This window comes from Balaenoptera ricei, chromosome 14 (assembly GCF_028023285.1).
Source record: "Balaenoptera ricei isolate mBalRic1 chromosome 14, mBalRic1.hap2, whole genome shotgun sequence".
Lineage (NCBI taxonomy): Eukaryota > Metazoa > Chordata > Mammalia > Artiodactyla > Balaenopteridae > Balaenoptera > Balaenoptera ricei.
In genome coordinates, this window is record NC_082652.1 from 31365427 (window position 1) to 31385031 (window position 19605).

The 19605-nt window shown below is 45.4% G+C and overlaps 1 protein-coding gene across 4 annotated transcripts in view; it reads right to left on the reverse strand.

The window, feature by feature from the left end:
• MTCL1 (microtubule crosslinking factor 1) overlaps positions 1-19605 on the reverse strand; it is a 123590-nt gene that overhangs the window by 96147 nt on the left and 7838 nt on the right. For all 4 annotated transcript variants that reach the window (XM_059893591.1, XM_059893590.1, XM_059893593.1 and 1 more), the window contains exons 2-3: positions 16488-16712; positions 14914-15072 (exon numbers count right to left, since the gene is read on the reverse strand). In XM_059893591.1, coding sequence (XP_059749574.1) covers positions 14914-15072; positions 16488-16712 — 384 coding nt within the window. The remainder of the gene's footprint in view (positions 1-14913; positions 15073-16487; positions 16713-19605) is intronic.

The window sequence follows — 19605 nt, forward strand, 5'->3', positions numbered from 1 at the left end:
AACAGCCCCCTCCGGCTCCCAGCCCTGCTCAGACTATGGTGAGACCTCCAGCCGGAAGAGGGGAAGCCGCGTGAGACGGGAAACAACCAACAAGAGGCTACTCCAGCTGTTCAGGGTTAAATCATCCACTCATCAAGCATGGGCTTGGTGAGTAAATACAGCTTTGCCTGGGCGACCAGCTCCCAGCATCCAAAGATGAAGAGCATCTATGCTCAAACACCAACCATCTGATGAATGCTTCCGTGTTTTGGACATTCCCTTGTCCCAGTCAACCTGCTGTGGGTCACAAAAAAGAACATCGGTGATGCTGGGGGACAAATGAGAACCAAGCCTCCCACACAAGTCTTCTCTCAGCGCAGGAACTGACCAACCCAGGGCGAAGCACCCTGGAGGCTCAAGGTCTCTCTCTCATTTCTCCCAGGCGCATCCTTATGTCAGGGATTCAAATGCTGGCAATCAACGCTCAACAGCAAGACATTCTGCACAGATGCGTAACTATATATATAACTTGGCGTCTTTTCAATGCTGAATAATTCCTGACGACTGCAGGGGAAAAATGAAAACAGCTTCTTTGGCTCATGATCATACCACTCAATGTCTGATGGTTCTCACTTGAGTCAGAGAAATGCCAAGAAAGTGTACTCGGGAAACAGTCATACCAGACAGCATCTTCTAAGCATTTCTATTTCTCTGACTCTTGATTCTGCATTTGAGGATAAAAGTTATCCAAATCATACGACGTCACTAACACCACGTACAGTGTATAAATGTGACAGACCACCCCCCCAGCATCAAATGTAAATTTTGAAAAGAGAAGTGTTTGTTATTTATTCCCGCAGCACAAACTGGATGCAGTTAGCCGTCTAGTGGAGTTTAAATTATCCAGAAATACGTGCTATGGCTACATATATATATATATATTTTTTGGTCGTGCCGTGAAGCATGTGGGATCTTAGTTCCCTGATCAGGGGGTGGAGCCTGTGCCCCCTGCAGTGGAGCCGCGGAGTCTTTCCCACTGGACCGCCAGGGAAGTTCCTCTGGCTACATTTTATTTTTTTTTTTAATTTTTATTTATTTGTTTATTTATTTATGGCTGTGTTGGGTCTTCGTTTCTGTGCGAGGGCTTTCTCTAGTTGCGGCAAGTGGGGGCCACTCTTCATCGTGGTGCGCGGGCCTCTCATTATCGCGACCCCCTCTTGTTGTGGGGCACAGGCTCCAGACGCGCAGGCTCAGTAGTTGTGGCTCACGGGCTTAGTTGCTCCGCGGCATGTGGGATCTTCCCAGACCAGGGCTCGAACCCGTGTCCCCTGCATCGGCAGGCAGACTCTCAACCACTGCGCCACCAGGGAAGCCCCCTAATTATTTTTTAAGAAAAGCCACCTGAACGGTAGTGTCTGTGTCACTGAAATTCACAAGCTCCTTACTTCAACAGCAGAGGACAGGCTGACAGCCGCCCTCCACAGTATAAAAGAGTCCCACGTGCCAGGACAGACCATGCTAAGGGCAGAGGAAGGGCTGGGTCTTACATCTCTGGGGGGAGTGAGTGTGGCCTGAAGCTGATGGCCGCTCACATAGCATCGCTGCTTCTGCCTGAAAGGCCACCTGGGTGCCCACAGGGATACAGGAAACAGGCAGAGAAGAGGCTGCCCGCTCACAGGGACAACCGGGTGTGGCATGACCCCAGCGAGGGACCCTCCCCGAACCTCAGAGCTAACCAAACAGGGCGATCTGATGGCCCTCAGTCATCATCAAAATATTAATACTTGACCTCAACTGGAATCTCAGGTCTGTATGAACTGTCCTGAGGCAATCACTTACAGAGTCAGAAATTCCCCGCCAAGAGATTTTAAGATAATGTTATAGCTCTTTCTCAAGGAAAGATAAAGATGACAAAACCTTCACTCATTCAACAAATATTTACTGAGTGCTTGATAAGGGCAAGGACATGCAGACACACATATATACCCGATAAGTCAGAGATGTGAGGTCCGAAATGCCACTGAGGGATCCCGTGAGACCCTCAAACTGTGGGTTGGAGTAGACACCTACCAAGGAAGCACTTTCGAGATTTATACAGCTGAGTAATCGAGGCTGTGTGGGCAGAGATCAACAGAGCAGAACTGCACCCAGAAATAGACCTACACACATACATCCCCTGATTTCTGACAAAGGTACAAAAGTAACTCAATGGAGCAAAGATAGCCTTTTTCAAGAAATGGTGCCAGAACTGGAGGCCCATAGGCAAAAAATGAACCTTGACCTGAGTCTCACACCTGGTACAAAAATGAACTCAAAATGGACACCATGGATTGAAATGTAAAACGTAAAACTGTAAAACTTACCCCCGCTCGAAAAAAAAAACACAGGAGAAAATATTCAGAATCTAGGTCTAGGCAAAGAGCTCTGAGAATTGATACCATAAAAGGAAATATTTATAAATTGAACTTCATCAAAATTAAAAACACTTGCCCTGGGAAAGACCCTGCTGAAAGGATGGAAGACAAACTGCAGAGTGGGAGAAAATACTTGTAAACCATTTATCTGACCAAGTATCTAGAAGAACTCTCAAAACTCAGCAGTTAAAAAAAAAAACACACAACAGTAAAATAAGCAATCTAATTAGAAAATGGGCAAAAGAGGGCTCCCCTGGTGGCGCAGTGGCTGAGAATCTGCCTGCCGATGCAGGGGACACGGGTTCGAGCCCTGGTCTGGGAAGATCCCACATGCCGCGGAGCAACTAGGCCTGTGAGCCACAAGTACTGAGCCTGCGCGTCTGGAGCCTGTGCTACGCAACAAGAGAGGCCGCAATAGTGAGAGGCCCGCGCACCGCAATGAAGAGTGGCCCCAGCTTGCCACAACTGGAGAAAGCCCTCGCACAGAAACGAAGACCCAACACAGCCATAAATAAATAAATAAATAAATAAATAAATACTTAATTAAAAAAAAAAAAAAAAAAGAAAATGGGCAAAAGACATGAAGACACCAAAGAGGACATACAGGTGGCAAATATGACATGAAAATATATCTAACATCATTAGCCATTAGGGAAATGCACATTAAAACCACAAAGAGATATCTCCTATCAGAATGGCCAAAATGAAGAAGTGACAACACCAAATGCCAGTGAGGATGCAGAGCAATGGAGCACTTGTGCATGCCTGGTGAGAACATTAAATGGTGCAGCCACTCTGGAAAACAGTTGGGCACTTTCTTAAAAAAAAAAAAGAAAAAGAAAAAGAAAAAGAAATATGCAACTACCATATGACCCAGGAACTGAGCATTTACCCCAGAGAAATGAAGGCTGATGTTCCCACAAAAACCTGCACATAGACATTCGCGGCAACTTTATTCATAATAGCCTTAACCTGGAAACGACCCAGATGTCCTTCAACCAGACTGGTTAAGCCCCCTGTGGTGCATGGTCACCGTGGACCACTCCTCAGCTATAAAAAGGCACTGGACTTCTCTGGTAGAGCAGTGCTTAAGAATCTGCCTGCCAATGCAGGGGACACAGGTTTAAGCCCTGGTCCAGGAAGATCCCACATGCTGCGGAGCAACTAAGCCTGTACGCCACAACTACTGAGCCTGCGAGCCACAACTACTGAGCCCACGTGCTGCAACTACTGAAGCCCCCACACCTAGGGTCTGTGCTCCACAAGAGAAGCCACCACAATGAGAAGCCCGCGCACCGCAACAAAGAGTAGTCCTCGCTTGTCGCAACTAGAGAAAGCCCACACGCAGCAACAAAGACCCAATGCAACGAAAAATAAATTTTTTAAAAAAAGGGGACTTCTTTAGTGACTCAGTGGTTAAGAATCCACCTGCCAACGCAGGGGACACGGGTTTGAGCCCTGGTCCAGGAGGATCCCACATGCTGCGGAGCAACTAAGCCTGTGCGCCACGACTACTGAGCCCGCACGCCTAGAGCCCGCGAGCCACAACAAGAGAAGCCACCGCAGTGAGAAGCCCATGCTCCGCAATGAAGATGAGCCCCTGCTTGCCACAACTAAAGAAAGCCCACATAAAGACCTGACGCAGCGAAAAATAAATTTTAAAAAAGTTTAATTAAAAAAAAAAAAGCACAGACCACAGATGTGTCCACAACCTGGGCAGATCTCCAGAGAATGCTGCTGAGTGAAAAAAGCCAGTCCCCAAAGGTTACACACTGTGTGACTCCATTTGTCATATTCTTGAAATGACACAATTATAGAAATGGAGACCAGAGCAGTGGGTGCAGGGGTGCGGGATGGGAGCTGGGACAGGAGGGAAGTGGGTGCGGCCTAAAAGATCAACGTGAGGGATTCCTGTGGTGATGGGACCGTTCTGTAGCTTGACTGAACCAATGTGATATCCTAGTTGTGAGATCATACCAGAGTTTTATGTTACCTAATAAAACTTGGGGGAGGGACTTACCTGGCGGTCCAATGGTTAAGACTCTGCACTTTGCATGAGTTCGATCATGCAAAGGGGACATAGGTTCGATCCCTGGTTAGGGAACTAAGATCCTGCACGCCCGGCAGTGCGGCCGAAAAACCAAAACAAACAAAAACTTGGGGGAAACAGGGTAAAGGGTACATGGGACCTTTCTGTATTATTTCTTACAACTGCATGAGAATCTGCAAGGGCCTCATGAAAGAGTTCAGAAAAAGAGTGCTGGGGAAGGCTTCAAGAAGGAGATGGCATTTCTGGGAGAATCTTAAAGGATGGGCTGCATGTCACTAGGAGAGGTGGGACTCCAGGTACAGTCCGGGGGGAGCAGGGGTGAGGAGGGCGGAGAGGGCTGTGCTCGCTCTAAAGGTGAATTCTGCCCTCCTTCTTCCTATAATTTTCTCAGTAGAGATGAAAGCAGCAGCTTAATGAATACTTCCAAAAGTAGAAATTCATTTTATAGAGAAGCATTAGTGGGTCAGGGCAAGAGGCAGATGCCCTTCCTCCTGGACCCACTCCTCCTCCGGCAGCTTCCCCAGTGGCCCCCCGTCCAGGCGTCTGCACAGAGCTCCCCTCCACCCCTCCAGTGCCCACCTGCCCACCGGCCTCCTCCTTCCAAGTTCACAGCAAAGGAGGAGGTGGGGCTTGAGCCAAGGTCTGGAGGACAGAGGAGAGGGGAGGGTTGCTGGGTCAGAGGCGTGGGTAAGTCCCAGCCTGGCCAGGACCCGCGGTGAGGGGGCCGCCCAACCTTCACTAGCCTCGTAGAAAACCTTGATATGAGTCCACCTTGATTTCCACAAGAAATGGCTCCAGGGCCGGGTTCCGGGCACCAGCACAGCGCTCGACAGGCTCTCGCCCATCCCTTCCAACAACAGTGAATCAGCCATTAGTGCTATTTATGGTTGTTTAACTGCACACACACTCCCCTTCTTCCCAGACACCAAAACTGTGCCATTTACAGCTGAAGCATTTTATTTTATTTTTAAATTTTTTTGGCTGTGTTGGGTCTTTGTTGCTGCGCGCGGGCTTTGTCTAGTTGTGGAGAGCGGGGGCTACTCTTCGTTGCGGTGCGTGGGCTTCTTGTGGTGGCTTCTCTTGTTGCAGAGCACGGGCTCTAGGCACGTGGGCTCAGTAGTTGTGGCACACGGGCTTAGCTGCTCCACAGCATGTGGGATCTTCCCGAACCAGGGATCGAACCCGTGTCCCCTGCACTGGCAGTTGGATTCTTAACCACTACACCACCAGGGAAGCCCCATGGCTGAAGCATTTAAAGCTGTTCCTGCCAAGGCCTCCTGTGCTTCCTCTGCCCTGCTCCTCACCCTCCAGGCCCCTGAGCTCTGCATCTCCCGGCCTTGGGGGTCATTCCCTTGGTTGATGGGGCTCTAGTCCAATCGTACCCCTGCCCTCGGGGTGTGTGCAGGACACACAAAGGCCGTTTCCCTCCAGATCCCTGTGTTGACACTGCATGCACATGCACACACACATGAATATGCACACGCACACACACCCCCCCAGACTCATGTTTCAGCGTTTGGGAAAAGGACTTAACCAGACACCTCCAGTTCTTCCTGCTCCCACTCCTTCCCATGTCACCTCGTTATTAAGTTAGCAGGCACATAACCGAGACCACTCAGGACACCGGACTGCTCTCCCCCATCCTGCTCTCTAGCTTGTCACCCTCCCTCCAAACTCAGGTCAGCAAAGTAGAGCAGGTGCTGCGTGTTCCCTGAGGCGCCCACAGAGCCTGCCAGGCTCCCACATAGGATGGCTGCCTCATCCACCCGGCCTGCCCGTCCTTCTGTCCACTGCTGACTGGCCAGGGCCGAGGCCTGAGGGACTCCACGGCGGCCGATGACAACCTGGTCAGGGCCCGGGAGGCGCCCAGGCACGAGGACTCTGCCCCTACATGCTTCACACCGACTCACCCACACACATCTTTTTCTTACAAGGGGGACCATAAACTCTGAAATCACAGACAATGCTATTAAAGTGTAGCATGACAGCAATAAAGCCATTTACTATGTTTGTACACCTTTGTTTCCAGACATTATGGACACCTGATAGTTTGAATATAATGACACACAGAAAAAAGTCCTCACCCACTGGGTGAGAAAAAAGTAGAAAGACTGTCTTAATCCATTCAGGCTGCTCTGACAAAATACCAGAGACTGGGGGGCTTAAAGAACAGACATCATTTCCCACAGTCCTGGAGGCTGAGAAATCTAAGATCAAGATGCTGGCAGATTCCTTGTCTGGTGAGGACCCGCTTCCTGGTTCATAGACGGCCAGGTCCCAATGTGTCCTCACATGATAGATGGAATGAGGGTGCTTCTGTGGGGTCCCTCTTAGGGGGACACTAATCCTTGTGAAGTGGGAGACGCTCTGCCCTCATGACCTAATCACCTCCCACAGGCTCCACCTCCTCACAGCATCTAATTGGGGATTAGGATTTAACATGAATCTGGGGTCAACACAGACATTCAGTCTACAGCAGCCACTGCAAGAGAAGATAGTGAGGAGGAGGCACAACGTGGAGAAGCCATGAAAAGGAAAGGCTCTGAGGTCTTCAGGGGTCGGGGAGCCACAGAAAGAGGCAGGGATGAAGTGCTGGGTCAGGAGACAGAGGACACATGGGGTTACTCTGGGGCCCCAGAAGGGTCACATCCTGTTTTGGCAACATGGCACAGGGAGCTATCGTGAGCCCCGCCCCCCAGTAAACAGCTAGGAATGCTAGAGAAAATATAACAAGCAAAAATTTATACACAGCTGAACTCACACACACAAAGAAGGAAAATTCCCTAGTGTCCGCAGTGCCTAAGGGATTGGAAACCAGAGCCATGAGCACAAGGGTATGTGTTAAGGGGGGCAGGAGGGGATGGTGGGAGTTACCAGAAATAGGCCAGGGGTGTAAGAAGAGGCTTCAATCAATGCACCAAGGCAACCCAATGCGGAGATGCACCCCCACTGAAGTAAACTAAAAATCCCTCGAGGAGGGGAGGGTAAGCTTCTGCTCAGGACACTGGGTGCTGGAAAAAAATCTCCTTTGAAATATGAAAATACCCTAAGGCCTATGCAAGTTCAATGTCCAACTGACACCCATTTGGTACACAACTCCACAAGCCAAAAATTAAGGACTATATTTGGACCAATGATACCACCAAGGCCTCCAGAAAAGACCAACACAAAAGCTCCCTAGGAGGACATTTTGACAAACTTCATGGAATTCCTACTAAGAAGGACTCGTAATAAAATCCACTGTAAGAGTCACCAGATCAGACAAACTGAAGGCTTAGTAACATCAAGAACTCAACAGAACCGAAAAAGACTGATTTTAAAATGTTTAAAGATTTAAAGCAAGAACTATGAGATGATGAAGAAAGAAGAAACTATGAAAAAGAACAAGCAACTTTTTAAAACTTCTAGAAATGAAAAGTTAGTGGATGAATAAAACTGTAATTCTCTTGTAAAGAAGAGAATTAGTAACTTGGACAAGAAATTATCCAGAATGTAGCACAGAGAGATAAAAATAAAAATATCTTAAAAAAAAAAAAACAAAAAAGAACAGGTAAGTGAGATGGCAGATGGAAGATGGAATAAGAATGGCCAACATAAGGCCCACATAAGACTAACAGGAATTCTAGAAGAAATACAGAGGATGGGGAAGAAACATGATTCAAAGAGATAGTTTCCAGAAGACTATTCAAAGAGTGAGAATTTTTCAGAGTTTATGAAAGACAAAAACTCAGATTGGCAATGAGTGTTGAGCAAAATAAAAATAAATCTAGATACATTTGATTCAAACTATAGAATACCAAACACGCAGAGAAAAGCATAAAAGTAACCAGGAAGTAAAGACAGATTATCTACAAAAATGAGAATTATCTAACAGCAGACCTCTTGATAAGCAAAATAGAGCCAAAAGATAATAAAAATACTATCTTCAGAGTGTTAGAATTCTATGCCCAACTAAATATCTTTCAAGACTGAGTATGAAATAAAAGTATTTTAGACAATATCATTTACTGATATAAACCATTAAAAGATGTATTAATAGATCAGCGAGAAGGAAACTGAACTCAGAAGGAAGGAGCAACACTCAAGAAGCAATGATAACAGACTGGAAAATGTGCAAATGAATCTAAATAAGAATTAGCTATGAAATTAGTCAGCTTAGGTGGGGAGATGATTTTAAAAAGATGAAACTGAAATACTGGGTAATAATAGTATGAAAGGAGTTGGAGTTGAAGCTTTCTAAGATGCTTGTATTATTCAGGAAAAGAATATAGATAGTGATTAGTTTTAGACATTGAGAAACATGCATGTTAAAAATGTAAGAATCGGGCTTCCCTGGTGGCGCAGTGGTTGAGAATCTGCCTGCCAATGCAGGGGACACAGGTTCGAGCCCTGGTCTGGGAAGATCCCATATACCGCGGAGCAACTAAGCCCGTGAGCCACAATTACTGAGCCTGCGTGTCTGGAGCCTGTGCTACGCGACAAGAGAGGCCGTGATAGTGAGAGGCCTGCACACCGCGATGAAGAGTGGCCCCCACTTGCCGCAACTAGAGAAGGCCCTCGCACAGAAACGAAGACCCAACACAGCCATAAATAAATAAATAAATAAATAAATAAATAAATAAATAAAATTTTAAAAAAACAAAACAAAAAAAAGTAAGAGTGATCATTAAGATAATAGTAATAGAATGTATAACTTCCTAACCAAGAGAGAGAACACAGGAATTAAAAACTCAGAGAGAAATCAACATTAAAAAATAGAGGGATTTGCCTGGCAGTCCAGTGGTTCTATGCAGGGGACCATGTGCAGGTTTGATCCCTGGCTGGGGAGTTAAGATCCCACATGCCTTGTGGCCAAAAAAACAAAACATGAAACTGAAGCAATATTGTAACAAATTCAGTAAAGGCTTTAAAAATGGTCATCAAAAAAAAAAATCTTAAAAAAATAAATAGAAAAAAGAAACAAAGAAAAGGAATGGAGGGTGGGATAGAGACGCAAGAGGGAGGAGATACGGGGATATATGTATATGTATAGCTGGTTCACTTTGTTATAAAGTAGGAACTAACACATCATTGTGAAGAAATTATACTCCAATAAAGATGTTAAAAAAAAGAAAAGGCATGGAATATAGAGAGCATAAAATATAATGACAGAAATAAATTCAAACACATTAATAACCACAATAAATGTAACTGGATTAAATTCACAAGTTTAAAACAAAGATTCCCAGATTCCTTTTTAAAGGTAGCTATAGTTCATTCAGAAGAAATACACCTAAAACATAATGGTGTAGAAAAAATAAAACTTACAGAATCACAAAAAAAGCTATACCAGGCAAATACTAACTAAAAGAAATTTGGTATAGATGATAGAAGCAGACAAAGTAGGCTTTACAGCAAAAAGCAAGACATCAGAATAAAGAGGTCATTATCAAATGATAAAGGCAACAACTCACAACAAAAAAAAGTTCTAAATCTTTATGCATTCATATTCAAAATCTAAAAAGCAAAGTGACAGATTACAAGAAGAAAATTTAAATGTAGAATTATAATGGGTGATTTTAACACATCTTCATCTTAAAGAGATGTATTTAGCAGACAAAACAAAACTATAAAGGATATAGAAAATATGAACAACACAATTAACAAATGATCTGATATTTTTTTTTTTTTCCAAATTGTGGCAATCTAGCAATGGATTGAACTTACAACCATCAAAAAAAAATAGAACTGAAAATATCAGAACGCATCCTATACGGCAAAAAAATAAGCATTTTGGTGAAATCTTTCCATTTGTTTATTCAGTGATGGTATAAAATGTCCTTCCTGCTGCGAGTTATAGTTCAAGTTGGAAAGTCTTCAGTCTAATGGATTCAACATCTTCACCCCAAAACTAGAGCATATACAATTCCTCTCAAGCACTCAAAGTTACAAAATCTGATCATTTACTTGGCACACAAGGAGTCTCAACCAAACCCAGGGAATCAGTATCATGTCCTGAATGGTGATGACAGATGTTCCCAAGAGCTATCTGACAGCTAGTTGGTTCCTGTGGCTCCATTCACTAACCCTAGTTCCCAGGAGTGATCTAAAACATGCCTCTATCCCTTGCAAGTGTCAACTAACTTGGCTAGTTATTATTTGTGTCTAGCATGTACTCAAAAAACCTTTCGGTAGAATGAAAGAAATACGGTTGAGTGAAAGCACTTGGGCAATCTTCAGGAAGTTGAAACTAAACTAAGGTTAACTATTTTCAAGCTTTTGAGATATTCCACCATAGAAAGAGTACTAGAAGAAATATACGCCCCCAAAAAAAGGGCAAAAAAATTTTGAGCTTTGCACAAGTGAAGTGGTATATGGGGGTTTGGGTGCATGGACATGGTGTGAACAGCACAGGAAGCCAGCCAGCAAGGAAGCTGCTATCCAGAAGGGACAATTCCAGAGGGGTTAATACTATCAGCCTTCTTTAAGCGTCTCATCTATCTGTGGAGAAAGCGACTTTTCCAAGACACACCTCTACCAGTTCAAGAGGACCAGAGGGCCTGTCTCTTCTCATCCTTCTCAACTGCCTTTTAGTTCACTGCAGGGTTTCCTGCCAAGGGGTGGGAACCCCAGCTGGGAGACAGGGATGGGCCAGGCGGGAAAGGACCTCTGTTGTCATGCTAAAGGGCTAGACAATCCGGCCCAAGGCAAGTTTGTTTGTTTAAGCCGAGGATTAACACTGTCAGATTTGGGGGATACACAGAAGGTAAAACAGAAAAGGGAACGACTAGAAGTAGTGCATCCTTTAATGTGGTGACCACAGAGTGTCTGCCCCCAAATACTCATTTGAGAGATGAGTGAAAGCGTGGATAGAGAAAGTCAAAATGTTTAAGAGGTTAAAATTAACCATTTTAAAGTGTACAATCCAGTGGCATTTAGTACATTCACAATGTTGTGCAACCATCACCTCCATCCAGTTCCAAAACACTGTCATCACCCCAAAAGGAAACCCCAGTCAGTCTCCTTTCTCCCTCCCCCCGGTCCCTGAAAACCACTAAGCTGCTTTCTGTCTATGGATTTACCTATTTGAACATTTCCTATAAATGGACTCACACAATATGTCTGGCTTCTTTCACTTGGTGTATTTTCGAGGTTCGTCCATGTAGCATGCATGTACCAGTGAGAAAGAATTTCTAAGACCGTGAAAGCAGAGCAGCAGGCAACTGAGGGTGGGGAGCAGGAGGGGTAAGGATAATTGCCATCACTTAAGCCGGGGTGACTAAAAGGACAGTGACACCATTAACACAGCTGGGAAAGATAAAAGAAGGTACAGGTGGGGGCAAAGGTGACAAGTCTGTTCCTGGACAGTCTGAGTTTGAAGGGTGACCAGAAACCCACCCTGGAGGAGGCCACCAGGCGGCTGAAAGCAGTCTGCAGCTGCAGAGAGAAGCCCCAGCGACAGAGCCGAGGGGCACAGAGATGCAGCGTGTCACTGTCCTCCGAGGGGCACAGACACATCTGTAACCACGCCTGTCGTGGAGACACACGCACAAACTGCCCTGGCCTTTCTCAGAATGTGGCGCATGGTCCACTTACCAAACTTCAGAGCTGAACAATAACCAGTACGGCTCAGGACAGAGAAAACATGATCCTCCCTCTAGAGCGAAACCCACAAGAAAGTCTGTTCTGGCTTTGCTACAAAGGACCCATTCACGGAGACCCCAGCTCAAATTTTCTGATAAGCATCTCCTCTGCCACCTCTGAACCCTGTGTGGCTGGTTCATCCTTCTCTGCTTCCAGAACGGTCCCCCAGCGTCCAACCCTCCTCAGACTCTCAGGTTCATGCTTCGTTGAAAACTTTGGTGTCAATATGCAACCCCACCAGTCTGACTGCGACTCTGGAGGTAAAATACTATGATTGTGTCCCAATTGAGCAATCCTTCTGAGTAATTTTAAGCTGTAAAGAAAGGGAGGGGCCAGCGCCCCACCCCTTCCTCACAACCAGCCTGGGCCGCCAATGTCAGTGATCATTTCTCACCCCAAAGAACTATTCGTGACCCGATGCCAGGTCCTTCACAAATCCATTTCAATGTGTGCAAAAGAATCCCTGCTCGCTTTCAACACATGTATTTACTTATGTATGTATAATTTACCTATTTATATAAAAACATACATGCATATAAAATTTATAAAATATACTTCAAAGTTGTTGTCTGTACCCTCAAGGTCAGGCTCAAGCTGGAAATTTTGAGAAAAGGAACCATTACGGCCTACCTCCTGGTAAACTCGGACCAAAGGGAAAAGAGGGAAGTAAGTTATTAGAACACATAAGTGTAGAGGTGAGATCACAACCAGAGGAGGGTCACCCACGGGGACAAACCTGCCCGGGTTTCCCCTCCTCCGCCGTGAAGCTCGGCACGGCTCCACGCTCTCATCTTCATCCCCCACTCACCCGGCGAGTCCCCGATGTCCCCCGAGGGCAGGCACTGCTACAGGCACCCTCAGTGACCCGGACAGAGCCCACAGAGTATTCACAAAGGGGACAGTGATGAGGGACGAAGAAATAGAACACGCAGCACTTTCACGGAAGTGGCGACGTACACAGAATTTACCCAAATCCATAATGTGTCAGATCAGTAAACAGCTTGAGGGCAGCACCTGTGCTGCCATATTCACATCCGCCTCCCCCAGGGCCCAGTCAGGGCCTGAGTGAAGTGTGGGTGGAAGGGCAGATGATGACGTATCACCTCACACAGGTCAGAATGGCCATCATCAAAAAATCTACAAACAATAAATGCTGGAGAGGGTATGGAAAAAAGGGAACCCTTGGGCTTCCCTGGTGGTGCAGTGGTTAGGAGTCCGCCTGCCAATGCAGGGAACACGGGTTTGAGCCCTGGTCTGGGAAGATCCCATATGCTGCAGAGCAGCTGAGTCCGTGTGCCACAACTACTGATCCTGCGCTCTAGAGCCCACGAGCCACAACGGCCAAGCCCACGTGCCGCAACTACTGAGGCCCGCGCACCTAGAGCCCGTGCTCCCCAACAAGAAAGGCCACCTCAGTGAGAAGTCCGTGCACCGCAACGAAGAGTAGCCTCCACTCACCACAACTAGAGAAAGCCCGCGCACAGCAACGGAGACCCAACACAGCCAAAAATAAATAAATAAAATAAATAAATTTATTTAAAAAAAAGTGAACCCTCTTGCACTGTTGGTGGGAATGTAAATTGATACAGCCACTATGGAGAACAGTAGGGAGGTTCCTTTAAAAAGTAAAAGTAGAACTACCATATGACCCAGCAATCCCACTACTGGGCATATACCCTGAGAAAACCATAATTCAAAAAGAGTCATGTACCAAAATGTTCATTGCAGCTCTGTTTACAATAGCCAGGACATGGAAGCAACTTAAGTGTCCATCGACAGATGAATGGATAAAGAAGATGTGGCAATATATACAATGGAATATTACTCAGCCATAAAAAGAAACAAAATTGAGTTATTTGTAGTGAGGTGGATGGACCTAAAGTCTGTCATACTGGGTGAAGTAAGTCAGAAAGAGAAAAACAAATACCATATGCTAACACATATATATGGAATCTAAAGAAAAAAAAGGTTATGAAGAACCTAGGAGCAGGATAGGAATAAAGACGCAGATGTAGAGAATGGACTTGAGGATACGCGGAGGGGGAAGAGTAAACTGGGATGAAGTGAGAGAGTGGAATGGACATATATACACTACCAAATGTAAAACAGATGGCTAGTGGGAAGCAGCCTCATAGCACAGGGAGATCAGCTCAGTGCTTTGTGACCACCTAGAGGGGTGGGATAGGGAGGGTGGGAGGGAGATGCAAGAGGGAGGAGATATGGGGATGTATGTATATGTATAGCTGATTCACTTTGTCATACAGCAGAAACTAACACACCATTGTAAAGCAATTATACTCCAGTAAAGATGTTAAATAAATAAATAAATCATATTGGCTGAATGACAGACATAGGCAGCACACACCCATCATCTGCTGACACAGGATAATGAACAAGCGTAACGTATTTTCCAGCTCACTGGAAGAGAAGGCTCTCGAGAAAAATGCTACCGCCTTATTTTGTATTCTAGTAATAATAAACCTCGCTTGGACCCATAAAGGGAATTAATGGCCAGCTCATCGGAATGGAAATTATAAAAAATAGCTTTAGAGCAGGGTTCAACAAGCCTTTTCCGTAAAGGGCCAGAGAGCAAATATTTCAGGCTTTGCAAGCAACACAGCCTCTGTCACACCATCATCTTTGCTTTTTTAGGTGTATTTTCTGTGTGGTTTTTTTTTTTCCCCCAACAATGCTATGAAAAATGTAAAAACCATTCTTAGTTCCCAGGCCATTCAAACCGTTGCTGGCCGACCCCTGCCTTAGACCATGGTAAGAATAGGACACTTAGAGTCCCAAGTCCCTCACAATTCAACCCAAGGGGCAAATCCCCATCCATGTCTGATTTACCTCCTTCAGTCTCTCCAGCTCGTTTTGGAGGGCCTGTTTGGATATTTCCACTTCAATCATCTGCTGTCGGAGAGTTTCATTCTCATCTTCAGCTTTAGCTCTCTTTTCCTCCACAGTTTCAAGTTCATGGTGCAACCTGACCGACACATCTTTGGCCACCTGCATCAACCCACAGAGACCGTCATCAGGAAGGGAAGCTTTCTGTGTGCTAAGGGTACCTCCAAACAACTTCAGAGGCAGAATCATTAAGGAATATTATATTACACCAAAAAGGAAAGATCCTGGCAATACTAACAAGCCTAGTTTTAAAGGAGGAAGGTATTAGTTTGAAACATGAAATCCACATTAAGGGAAAATATGACATTCATCTGGATTAAAGGCCACTTTGCAAGGCCCTGCTCCTTCTAGAATATCAATATCCCAGGAGCACATGCTTTAAATGACAAGTTAAAAATCATCACCATCATCATCAAAAAAATAAACATTTCTGTTCCCCAAAATAATACAAAACCTACCTGCTTAAAAAAAACAAATGAAGTAATTCTGTATGCAGTAGATGTTTCATGTAGTCAAGTTTTAAATTGTCTATTCTGGTAAAATATTTGAATGCTAAAGGCAGTTAAACATTTTTACTTTCTAAAAGGAAATAAGGAAGGAGATTTTTGTGAGAGAAATATAAATCACCTTTATATCACATTGAATGACATTTTGTTAGTGGTTTATAAATTTGAGAGTTACAAAGATTCTTTTCCTGTTACCATAATGAAAGGCTAAATGAGATTTCCTAAGGACTCGTCCAATAACTAGGACATTATACATAATTCATCTCTAGATAAATGATTTGATAATTGGGGCAGGAGAGAAGCCATGGTGGAGAGGACAAATGGAATAAAGTCTGGGATTTCTTCACCTCATTCCCACTTCCACCAATGATTCTCAAAGACACTTTAGACAGTAAGTTATGATCCTATTTCTCTTTCAGTTAAATCACCACTACAAGTCTTACTTGGGTTATAGTACTTTCAGGTTTTCTGCATCCTAGAAACTTAAATAACCAAAAAAAAAAAAAAAAAAAAAAAAAGTTAAGTGACTATGATCAACTTTTAAAAGTGGTCTTTGACTATAACTGAATTGATAATCAATCTTTAAAATATTCCAGATCTGTAGAAGGAGTTTCTGCACAATTTCTAAAGAACGGTCAGATCAATGGGCAGGTATTAATTCTTTTTTTACTGAACATCTATTACTATAATTTCTTTTCTTTTTTAGGGGGGGTTAAGATTCCAGTTCATATGAGGGATTTAAGTCTTGGTCCAAAGCCATATGGCTACACACACCTTATAAACCATCACGTGAATGAAGAATGTTTAAGCTGAATTCTGTTGAAAGAGAGAAACACTAACAGAACCTCGTGTAAGTGGGTTCTGAGGGTTGCGTTTCAGGTCTGCAATCGTACAGAAATGGTACAGAAACCTGTATCTCTAAGACACAATCTAGGCAAATCTGTGGAATTGTACAGAAACTCCCAGCAGCTCCTTTGGGGAAGGCATGTCCCATCCACCCGGCTCACTCACCTTTAAGTCCTGCTCCAGACTTCGGATGAGCTCGCCATCCACCTGCCCGGTCTCTGCCACCTTCAGGCTCTTCTGCTCAGCCTTCCTGAGGCGGTACTGCAGGATTCGGCAGTTTTTATTGGCGCGGTCCAGTTCCCGCCGAAGCTCCTGCAGCTGGTAAACATCTTCCTCTAAGTAACTGTCTCTCATCTCTTCCATTTCAGCACGGAGTTCATCCAACTCATCCTACACAAGCCAGACAGAGGAGATTGAGAAGCCAGGTCCATCAGAAAGGATGGAGTCGTCCATCCACCCCTGCTCTGCAATACTGTGAACTTTCTGCACAGTTACCTGTTGGCTTCTGGCCACAACTGTGTGATACGACACAGGGACTCTGGAAATTCTCACGCAAGACAATTATCACCAGATGTCTGTTCAGATCTTATGGATCCAGAAGCCAAAAACGAGCATGGATTATTCATTGCAGGCTCTCAGCATTTACCCTGCTCCCAATCTTTCCTTACATAATCATCACCATAAACGAAGTCATCTCTGCAGATAATTAAACCTTTAGATTCAAACCAAACGCTGACCTAAACCCGAGTCTCTAAGACACAATCTAGGCAGTAAGACAGACACTGCCTGCAAAGAACACAGACTTTAGTGGGGTCATAATTGTGATTTGTCTGGGAATTATAACATACCCGCAAATGTCCCTAAAATTCTGTCTTGACTCATGATTCTAAAGATAAAACCGGGAGATCAGCTCAGTGCTTTGTGACCACCTAGAGGGGTGGGATAGGGAGGATGGGAGGGAGACGCAAGAGGGAGGGGATATGGGGATATACGTATAGCTGATTCACTTTGTTATAAAGCAGAAACCAGCACACCATTGTAAAGCAATTATACTCCAATAAAGATGTTAAAAAAAATAAACATAAAACCCGTGCGCTGTTTTTTTCCCATTCGCCTGCCCTGCATTTCCCATCTCCACTCCACTCTGGTGTCAACATGAAGACACGCGGGTACAGGAGAAACCCAGGAGTTATTCCTGGCTCCCTCCCCGCCGCATCCCAGGCCACAGCCAATGCAGTGCTGTCAGCTCAAAGGCCAAATACCTGCGGCTCTCCCGCCTCCATCCCTCTCAAGGGAGCCACAGGTAAGACTTACACAGGTAAGCCCATCACCTGGGTGCCCTGCTTCCCCTCTATAGCCCAGGCTCCACCCAGACTTACCCTTTTCATAAGTAACTCAGACCACCTCCCCCTACTCATACCCTCCAGGGGGCTCCGCATCACACGGAGGAAGTTCTTCCAGGTCCTCCCCAGCGCCTGCATGCTACCCCCTCCTTCCCTGCCACCCTGCTGCTTCCACAGGGTCCAGGCGGTTGGAGGCCTTTCCCCTGTTATGGCCTCCCCCTCCTCCCCAGCTCTTTGCGGAGCTCACAGTCACACGATCACACAACTTGGAAGGCACACAATGCCACCCCCCTTGCCATCCCCCAACCCCCAGTCTCTAGTCCAGGCCCTGCCCCTCCCCGCCACCTCCTACCGCGGCCTAATGTTATCTGTGTTTCTTCCTGTTCATCATCTGTCGTCCACCCACGAAGGTAAGTGCCAGGAGGGCAGACACCTGGTGTCTCCCAGTGTCCAGGGCAGTGTGAGCCACACGGCAGGCCCTCAATAAATATTTGTGGAATTACTACCCATGAACCTCGGTCAACACCTAGAAAGACCAAATCCTAAACACGACCCAAACCAGACATCCCCGCGCTTTGCTTTGTTCCAGTCTTGTAGTCTGGTCCTGGAAAATTCTTCCCAAACCCATAAACACAGCTGCAGCATGTGATGAGATATAAATTCTATTATAAAGACTTCAACAAGGAGCAATTTGGAAGACGGGAGATTAAGAAAAGCATTCTAGAACTGTCTTGATTAGTTTGATAATTGATGGCATAAATGCCTCCAGATTAGGGTACACTCGTTCATCTTTTTTTTTTTTTTTTTTTTGCCACACCACGCAGCTTGTGGGATCTTAGCTCTCCGGTCCCTCGGCAGTGAACATTAGGAATCCTAACCACTGGACCACCAGGGAATTCCCCATTCCCATTTGTTTTGTTCAATTAATACTGAGGCTCAAGGGAAAAATTCTCCCAAATGTGGACACCCTAACTTGTCAGCTCTCACCCTATTCAGTTTGTTCCTGGAGTCTGACCACCTTTGCTAATCCTGCATTTATTCTTAAAACCAGGGATTTACTTACAATAAAGAACAAGAGCTTCCCAACACCAGAGTCTCAGGTAGACAAGAAACTGACTAGAAAGGAATCTCCTGAAGAGTATCTTACCCTGGGTAAGATTAGGTCCAAGAAGTGTAACAAACGAATTGGGAAGCTTTGTGGAAAAATACAGACTGGCGCCAACAGGGTGAAAACAATTGTCCAGCCAACCCCACCCGTGTGCAGCCATCACCTATATGGGAAAGGGCACAGATGTGGCACCTCATTCCCCCAAGCCCCAGTCTGTCGGTTCTCCCACTCTGTCCACACCACCTGACCAAGAGCATTACCTACTTAGTTGACCATGACTCCAAGTGGAGCCTGCTTCAACGGACCACCAAGGAGAACGCATGTTAGAGAGGAAAGCTTTACCAACATCCCTAGTAGTCAAATGAATAAAATGTTTTTGTTCTCATCTGCTAAGTGTTCTTACAGAAATTCTGTACCAGTGATGACAGCCTCATTAAAAATATAAGATGTTCTAATGTGTCTTAGGAAAGGTAAATCTTAACGTTGAAAATGTTATCATGTATAAGCAAGTTTCATTGCTGTTTTTTCCTTCGTGGAGATCTCTTCCTATCAATCTTATTCCTGGTAGGAAAATTTGTTGGCACTGGGAGTTACTGGGCCGAGCACAGAGGCCGGTCACTGGAACACCCATGAAGAGAATGGGCAGGCTGGGCTCTTCAGATGCCTGGAGAACCCACCTATTTCAGGAAGGTCCTTTCAACCTGCAGCAAATAGGTTGTTCCTGATGCCTGATCCCTGCACTGAGCCATGGAAGCTGTGCCCTTGACCCAACCCACGCTGGAGGAGACCAACCACCAGCTGCAAGCTTCAAAACAGGCCTGTGCATGCCATC